General features: G+C 59.3%; 1 protein-coding gene across 4 annotated transcripts in view; it reads right to left on the bottom strand.

Moving 5' to 3' along the window:
- The window catches only part of CARD19 (caspase recruitment domain family member 19), a 14,069-nt gene extending 9,403 nt beyond the window's left edge, over window positions 1–4,666 (bottom strand). For all 4 annotated transcript variants that reach the window (XM_021694394.2, XM_021694395.2, XM_021694391.1 and 1 more), the window contains exon 1: window positions 4,460–4,666. In XM_021694394.2, coding sequence (XP_021550069.1) covers window positions 4,460–4,466 — 7 coding nt within the window. In that variant the 5' untranslated portion in view covers window positions 4,467–4,666. The remainder of the gene's footprint in view (window positions 1–4,459) is intronic.
- Window positions 4,667–9,086: the final 4,420 nt, after the last annotated feature.

The raw sequence follows: 9,086 nt of genomic DNA, 5'->3' as shown, positions 1-9,086 counted from the left end.
TGGGGGGGGGGGGGGGGGGGGGGGGGGGGGGGGGCGGTGTTGCGGAGAAAAGACAACTCACAGGATGGGAGAAAATATTTGCAAAGCATATATCAGAAAAAGGACAATATCCAGAATATAAAGAACTCCTATCATTCCATAACAACAATAACAACAAAACATAAATAACGCAATTCAAAAATGGGCAAAGGACTTGACTAGGCACATCTTCAAAGAGGACATAAAAGGACTACTGAGCACATGCCAAGATGCTCACAGTCACTCATCCTGAGGCAAACGCAGATAAAACCACAATGAGAAAGCACTTCACACACACAGTTCTGTATGAACAGGACTGGGGGGCTGTAACATGGGGCAGCCGTTCTGTAGAACAGGAAAGTCAAACACAGACTTACCCCATGACCCAGCAATCCCACTCCTGTGTACACGCTCCATCCAAGTAACTGAAACCAGAGACTCACACACCTGCAGACCAATGTTCATAGCAGCATTATTCACAGTAGCCAAAAGTAGAAACAACCCAAGAGTCCAGGTACAGAGGAACGGATAAATGAAATGTGGTAAATGCATACAGTGGAATATTACACAGGCATAAAAGGGAACGAACCTCTAAGACGTGGATGCCACAACCTGGGTGAACCCTGAAAACATGCTACATGAAATAAAGACACAAAAGGACAAACATTACATGATTTCCACTTATATGAAATATACAGAATGGCAAACTCTCGAGACAGAAAATAGAACAGTGATTACCAGAAGCCGGGGGCAGGGGAGGAAGGAGTCACCGTGTAACAGGGACAGAGTTTCCCCTTGGGGTGATGAAGTTCTGGGAGCACAGAGTACTGATGGTTTCACAACACTGTGCATGTATGTAATGCCACTGAAATGGGTAATATGGTAAATTTTATCTTCTGTAAATTTTAACACACACACACAAAGGTGAATGCATAATTGAGCGGTGGTTCTGTTTAATCAGTTTTATAATGAAATATAATTCAGGGATAAGAAGAAAAGAACCGTGGAGTCACAAAAAGGCAAGGAGAGAACTTAAATGCATATTGCTAAGTAAAAGATGCCAGTCTGCAAAGGCAACATACTAACTGTATGATATTCCAGAAAGTGCAAAACTATGGAGACGGTAGAAAGCTCGGAGGTTACCAGGGCTGAGGCAGGAGCACGGGACGAATGGGCAGAGCCCAGGGGATTCTTAGGGCAGTGAAACTACTCTGTGTGATAGTGTAGTGGAGGATAGAGGACTCGATGCACTTTTCAAAAGTCACAGAATGTGTAACACAGCAGTGAACTAGAATGTCAACTATGGGCTTTAGTTAGTAACAATGTATTAATATTGTTCATCAGGTGTAACCACAGTAATGCAAGATAATAAAGGACACTGGGTTAGGGGCGGAGTATGGGACTCTCTACACTATCTGCTCAATTTTCTGTAAACTAAAAATTCTCTAAAAACGTGTTAGTTAAAGAAAATCCTACTTGGAAATGCCATTGTTAAATTTTAAAGAAAGAAATGGAAGGTGCAGAAAGCAGATGAATCCCTGGGTCCAATGCGGTTACCTGGGAAGGAGCATGAACGAACTTTCTGGAGTGACAGAAATGTTTGACTTCACTGGGCCTGGGCTGATATTGCCATGGATGTATACACTTGTCAAAATTTATAAAATTATTCATTAAAAATAAGCGCACTTGTTGTGAGTAAATAATCTCAATAAAGTTGATTTTTAAAAACGGGGTCATCGGGGCGCCTGGGTGGCTCCGTCGTTAAGCGTCTGCCTTCGGCTCAGGTCATGATCCCGGGGTCCTGGGATTGAGCCCCACATCGGGCTCCCTGCTCAGCGGGAGGCCTGCTTCTCCCTCTCCCACTCCCCCTGCTTGTGTTCCCTCTCTCGCTGTGTCTCTCTCTGTCAAATAAATAAATAAAATCTAAAATAAATAAATAAATACATAAATAAATAAAAATAAAAACGGAGTCATCATGTGGGAACAAGTAGGGTCTTCTCCCTGATTTCCGCCATGGGCCGACTCAACAGACCATGTCTTCCTCATCTCTCTCTCCCATTGCCACCTCGTCCTGGCTGGTCTTTGCCTCTCAAAAATATGAATTTCTAACCTCTGAATCCTTCCAGGCCCTGAAAGTCTACCTGGAAGACGGACTCATCAGTAGTCCCACTGTGGTGAGGGACACTGAGGCATGGCAAAGAGATACAGTACCTGCCTAAGACCACAGCCAGCTAGGGCCTGAAGATGGTGGTTGGACCCACACATGGTTTTGTGGAGCCACTTGACATCCGGACTTCCCACTTGTCTAATTATTACACTCGTTAACCTACAATTAGCTGCATCAAGTCTGTTCCTGGCCTGGCCCCAGGCTGTTCCGCTCAGGGCTGCCTCTGCAGTGAGTGCACAGGGCAGGCACACAGTAGGCGCTCACTAAAGAGTCCTGGAATGAATGCATGTAGGTCCAAGGCCCACGCCCAGGGCCACCCGTGGACTGCGGCCAGCACACTGTAGCGGCTTCCCCTGCTGCAGCCACCAGCGAGCTGGAGTCTTATGCAGCAAGCATGGGTCACCTGGCACCGTGGCACAGCCCGGGGCTGAAGGTTTCTGGTGGCTGGAAGCTGTGCACGCAGACCACACCCAGGAATGAAAAAGCGCAGGAAAGGAAATGACTTTGGTCCCAGGTCCCGACTGATAGTCCCAGACAGTTTTTACAGGACAGAGGGGAAGGCTCTGCCACGCTCGCTGCTTCTGCCAAGCCCCACCTCCCCCACCTTCTTGCCCAGCTGGTGCCAAGACCACAGCCCCCAAGCCCTTACCACCCGCCCGGCACTCAGGGCCCGATGGGAGCTGCCCCACCTGTCCTCACCCCAGGCCCCTGAGCCATCCTGCAGAGAGCCCCAATGGCACCATACTGCCTGGGACCCCTGCCCCAGGATGCGAACAGCTGTCCTGTGCTTCCTCCCCAGCTAAGCGGTGTTCCGCTCACTGTCCTCCCGAGGAGGCCTCGCGAGTACCCCTGGCTCCCGTCCCTCCCAGAATCCCCTCCTGTTTCGGGGCCAGACCTGGCCTCGGGTGCGGAGCTGAGAGCGCTCACTGCCCAGCACACCACAAGGCAGGGCCCGGTCCCACAGCAATAGGAAAGCTGTAGTGACACCTGGCCAGCACTGGGCAGACACACTGGGTCCAAATGCTCATCTTGCAACTTGTCGTGGAGACCCCAGAGCCAGCATGAGGCGGGCGCCCGGTCAGTGCACAGGGACAGTGCGCCAGGGACCTCGTGCCTGCAGCCTTGCAAAACTGTCCATCCGACCCTCCCGGGCCTGCGCTCTCTGGGCCTCAGGTCCCCATCCCAAGAGTGAAGGGCTGTGACTGGCGGGATCTCTGGAGGCTGGGCACTCAGACCTGGCTGTGAGAAGGGGGCAGGTGGGGAGGCTCCCACAGGACCTTGAGGGGGCCTGGGCAGGACGCAGGCCGAGTTCCGCCCCTGCCACTGACCATCCGGGCGGCTGGGGCTTGGCACCCGTCCAATCTGAGCCTTCATTTTCTCCTCCGCACAGAGAGGATACCCTACAGCGATTCTGGATGGGAGGCCCCTGACTCGGGGCCAAGCCCACAGTAGGCGCGGGTAAATAGCAGCCACAAATAAAAGGGTTCAGGAAGATGACAGGGGCAGGGGAGGCAGTTAGGCTCTCTTCTGACCTAGGCTGGGACACTGTGGTCCCAGAAGACGCTAGGTTCCAGCCCCTGAAATCCTACTTGTGTGACTCCAGTGAGCACGGGGGAGGGAACAGGGACTTGTGGGCCAGCCCTTGAGGTGGAAGAGTGGGGCCGTTGGGAACGCGATGTGCGGGAACAACAGCACTCCCCGATCACGCTGTCGTGGGGTCCGTCGCCAACCCATCACCATCACCGGGTGTCTCCCCCCGTGGAAGATGCACAGAGCAAGGTGGCCCTGCTCAGCTGGGACCGGGACGGAGTGGGTTCTCCAGTCCAGACAGCCTCCGGGGGGATGGCAGGGGGCCCCATCCTGGGAAAATAAGCTGGAGGGGGTAGGGGCGCCCGGGGGACTGAGTCTGTCCCCGGCTCCCCGGGGCCTGTCCCGGGACCCAGCAGAGTCCCACCGCCACGCGGTCCTCTGGGCGTCACGTGGCTGAGGCTGGGGGCTGCAGCTCCTCACAGAAGCGCAGGGGCATCTGTCAGTCCACCTCCCCGCCCACAGGCGCGCTCCAGCCCCGCCCCCGCGGACCTCCCAGGCCCCGACCACGGCCCCCGGCCTGTCGTCCGCCCGCCGACCGGGAGGCGGTCACGGACCAAGGTCACTCAGCCGCGGCCGCGAGCAGCTGCGGCCGGGGCAACATCGGGGCACCGGACCCTGGGGCCCACCGCGGCCGCGCGCCCGGCCCGGGAGGGCAGGCAGGACCCCCGCCCGGCCCGCGCTCACCCGTCATGGCGGCGGCACGGCGCGCGCCCGGCCGGGCCCGGCCCGTCCCCCTGTCGCCGTCCACCCGTCAGGTTGTCGGTCCGCCGCCGCCGCCCGACTCGGTTCGCCCCGCCCCTTCCCGGTAGGCCCCGCCCCCTCGGCAGGCCTCGCTGCGGCGTCGGCGGCTTCCCCGCGGCAGCCCCAACGCGCCCTCACCGAGTCCGCCCTTTCCCGTTATGCTCCGCCCCCAGCGTCGGCGGCGTCGCCTCACGAGCCCTAAGCCCCGCCCCCTCGAGCCCCGCCTCCTCCGGCGCCGGCTACGGCGTCGTCAGGAGTCACTGCCCCCACCCCTCACTGCGACCCGCCCATCCCGGGCGCTCCTGGCGCCTCTCCGCCAATGCCCGGGCTCCAAGCCCCGCCCTCACTGAGCCCCACCCTCGCTGACGTCTGTTACGACACTGCAATAGTCCTGAGCCACGCCCCTCACTGGGCCCCGCCCCCGCCTGCTACGGGGCCTTCTGGAATCTCGAGCCCTGTTCGCACCGGCGTAGGGTACTCGGTTCTCGTTAAGTCCTTAGCTCCGCCCCCCACTGAGTCCCGCCCCGGCGCTCTTTTCCAGGGCTCTAAACCCCGCCCTAACTATAGCCCCGCCCCAACTATAGCCCCGCCCCTTCCGGCGACGGCTAGGGCGCAGCCACAGCCCTGAGCCCCGCCCCCAGCCCTGGCGCACCCTCCGCAATAGCCAACGCCCACCTCCTGGCCCCGCCCATAGAGGCCGCGCCCCGCGATGGCTCCGCCCACGCCGGCCCCGCCCCACACTTGTTCCTCTGGTGAGCCGGTGGCTCAGCGCGGCTGGCCACAGTCTGCGGCCCCGCCCCGCACCACCGTGCCCCACTCCCGGAATGAGGAAACTGAGGCTCTGAGAGAGTAAGTGACTTACCCAAGGTCACGCAGGTCAGGCTGTAGCAGGTACAGGGGAGAAGCCAGACCTAACCGTGTCACCTGAGTGGAGCAAGCCTCTGTTGAGGACACCAGCCTGGCAGTGACCCTGACTAGGAGGTCTTTGCCTTGCCTAAGCTCAGTTTCCCTAGCTGTAAAATGGGTGACCTCAGGCGGCTCTCTCCTCCCCGCTCAGGGAGCCGCAGCCCCACGGGGACTGAGCTCTGCTCCCAACTACGAGATGGAGAGCTGGCAGGGAAGGAACGCGGGGCCTTCACAAGCGGACAGGGTTTGGGTCTTACCTGGGGCCCTCTCTCACTGTGCTGGCCTTCCCACATTCGCGGCTCTAATCTGCCATGAGGGGCCTGACCCAGAGTTCCCGTCACCGACCCCTCCCCAAGGCCCACGCATCCCCCTGCCTGTGCCTCAGCTGTCCCCTGTAAAACAGGGCCAGGACTGCCCATCACGGGTGGGTGTACTGGGGGTAGCCAGGGAAGGGACTGGAAATCCCAAAACTCTTGGGCCTGGTTTTGGCGGTCACGGAACGGGAGCTGCCCAAACACTGGGAGGGAATTCCGCCGGGCTTCCCTGGGAGGCCCAGGCCGAAGGACCGCAGGGGCAGGGCCCCCGGGGCAGGAGGGTCACGGGCGCCGCCTGGGGTCCCTCCTGGCCTCTTGCTGGCCTGTGCGCTAGGGCGCGCCCCAGCCAGCTCCGGGCTCCAGGTGCTCCCTCCCACAGGGGCCTCCCAGTGGAATGCGGCCTGACCCCCTTTATTCCTCTTTCTGCACACTGTCATGGCTCCTAGCATTTACCTCTCGGTTGTTTCTCCCTCTAGAAGTAATCTCAGCGCCATAAGGGCGGGGTCTGGATGGGACTGCGGGGTTTCCCAAGCGCTCCCCACCTTCAGTGAGCGCCGGCTGGTGGCCAGCATTCCACCTTCACATCACTCCCCCTAAAGGATGAGCGGGGATACTGAGGCCCAGTGGCCAGCATTCCACCTTCACATCACTCCCCCTAAAGGAGGAGCGGGGATACTGAGGCTCAAAGCGTCGGAGTCCTTGCCAGGCCAGGCCTCCCAGGTGCAGGATTCGCTTCAAGGGCCCCCCACCCAGTGCGCACGGCCCCGCGCCTCTGTGCCCTCTGGATGTGCCCTTCAGGCTAGCTGGGTGGGAGTGCATGGAGGGGCTGGGGTCTACCAGCCCTCTCCCCACCCCGAGAGCAGCAGGTGGTCGCGGCTCCCCACGTCAAAGGGCTGGCGGGACACTCCTCTCCTGGCTGGGAGCGCAGTGTCCTCGGCGCTTGCCCACTCCTGCACCCACCAGGTGCAAAGTGAGCACTCGGGCTGGCAGGACAATGGTCCTGGGCCGCTCTGCTGAGCACTGAGGGTCTCACACGGTAGACTGGATCGACCTGTGAGGGCTTTGCAGAGCTAACTGAAGATCCCCACCTGTCCCTGGACCTCAGGGATGCACTGGCCCTGACCCCCTCCACCACCCCCCCCAACTCCGCTTCCACCTCAGACATTTCCTTCTTTTGAATTCTGTCACTGTGGCATGATTTATGTGATCAGAGAGTAAATACAATTTTAAACTGGGCAGGGGATGCCCACCCCAGGTGGTGTCTGCACCTGCTACCCGCTTCTCATTCAGGCCTCTTCTCAGCCCCTGCCCCAACAGCTCGGCAAAGTCACAAGGCAAACAAGAAGTAGGGATGCTGGCAGCTCCTCACACGGAGGGCTCATCTGCATAATTAATAAGGTCCTAGAAGTCAGAAAGAAGAGGGTCAACACTCCTGTATTCAGTGAAGGAGGAAGCAGCCTTGCGGGGCCACTTAATTCTGACCATGACAAGAATTTCATGTTTCATGGATCCAAGTGGCACAATCCAAGATCCTGATCAAACCCTGTGTGGGCCTGGCAGTGGGGAAGGCCCCACACCACCACAGGGCACCTCCCCAGGCTCCTGGTTCTGTCCGCCAGCACTTCCTGCTATCTCCCCACTAGAATGTCAGCTCCTAAGGACAGGGCCACACCTGGTCATGGTGCCAGGCATCTAGTACCTGCTCCAGAAATGCACTTAAAGCCTGACTAGATGAGCTGAAGAAAGAGGGGCTGGAGGCAAGAGGGGCGTGGGGTGCCATGGGCTGAGGGGCAGTCTGTGTGGCTGGAGCTGATCGTGCAAAGGGACAGTGGTGGGTGATGAGGGGGCCTGAGTGCTCAGGAGGAGCAAGGACGTTCTCCCACATTCTCACACCACCAAGGCCCACCGTTCATTCCTTCAGTCTCTCATTCATTCAACACATGTCTCCTGAACACCTCCCGCATGCCCAACCCAGAGTTAGATTATTACAGGGAAGCTGGGGCCCTGCCCTAACAGAGGTCCCCTGATACAGACAAAACAAAGGAGGGATGGGGTGCTGAGCGCTAGGAAAAGCAAGAGGCTAGAGGCCTCCTGGAGGGGCTGCCCACCCCCAAGATGGCCCCACCATCCTCACATCCCGAGTCACGCTCTTCCCCCAGCGAGCCAGCGGCCTGTGTGACTGGTGACCCGTGGTGGAGTGAGCTGGGTGCCCTCCGGGATATAAGGTGCCCGTGGCTCTGCCCTTCCCTCCTGGGCCACCTGCTCTGGGGGAGCCGCCCCCACGTGCTGAGGACACGCAGGCCGCGCTGCGGAGAGCCTGGTGTGGGCAGGAGCGGAGGCCCCCAGCCATCAGCCGGCAGCAGCTGCCCGCGAGGGAGGGAATCTCCTGGGAGTGGGTCCCCGGCCCCGTCAAGCCTTCGGGTGAGACCACAGCCTCACGAGAGACCCCGAGCCAGAGCCACGCTGCCAAACCCCACCGGAAACAGAGCGGTAAGAAGTGATTATTGTTTTCGACCCACTACGTTTCGGGGTCATTGGTCACGTGGCAGCACACAAGGAATGCGATGGACATCGGAGCAGACACCTGGCTGAAGTGAGGGAGAGCTGCAGTCGACAGCGGGGAAGAGGATCATGCAGGAGCCCAGGCACAGATGACCTGAGCTTGAGAGACAGTCTGTGTGGCCGCAGCGGACTCAGCACCAGCAGTGAGGTCGGGGGTGGCGGGCGTGTGAGGCAGAGTCACGCAAGCCAGGCAGCCAGAGCCCATAGTCCGAGGCTGAGAGGAGGGTGTGCTGATCTCCAAACGGCTGCCTCCCCTTCCAGGCACCCCCAAACCCTGACAGCAGGTCCCCCACCACCTCATCCTGACAAGCGCTAGGGCTGAAGAGGGCCTGAAGAGAGACAGGGAGAACTCAGAGCCTCGGTGGACTTGCTCAAGCCCCATAAGGAAGAGCCGTTTGCGACCGCATCGTCGTCCCCCTCTACGGGATCAAGGCCATAGGGCAGCCTGTCATGGAACTGCTTTGACAAGACTGGGGTTGAGCAGCTGTGGGTTGGGGGGGCACCAGGATGGCTTTGAAGGTGTCCACCCCTGCCTGGTCCTCCTGCCACGCAGAAGGGGAGTCCAGCTGCCCCCCCTCAGTAGGTGGAAAGCAGCGGCCGTGACCAGGCATGACTTCCCAGGCCCCCGAAGGGCAAGGCTTGCACTCAGGACTCTCATCGTGGACACCAGCTACCAGGGTGCAAGGAGATCCAGGCCACTGGAGACGGCCAGCACCAGGAGCCCGCGAGCCCGGAGCAATTAAGAGAGCTGTTCCACACCTCGAGGAAAACCTGCTTGACGTTCTGTT

The sequence above is a fragment of the Neomonachus schauinslandi genome, chromosome 13, assembly GCF_002201575.2.
Source record: "Neomonachus schauinslandi chromosome 13, ASM220157v2, whole genome shotgun sequence".
NCBI lineage: Eukaryota > Metazoa > Chordata > Mammalia > Carnivora > Phocidae > Neomonachus > Neomonachus schauinslandi.
Note: the sequence above shows the minus strand (reverse complement) of the source record. Positions and strands in the feature narration are given on the sequence as shown.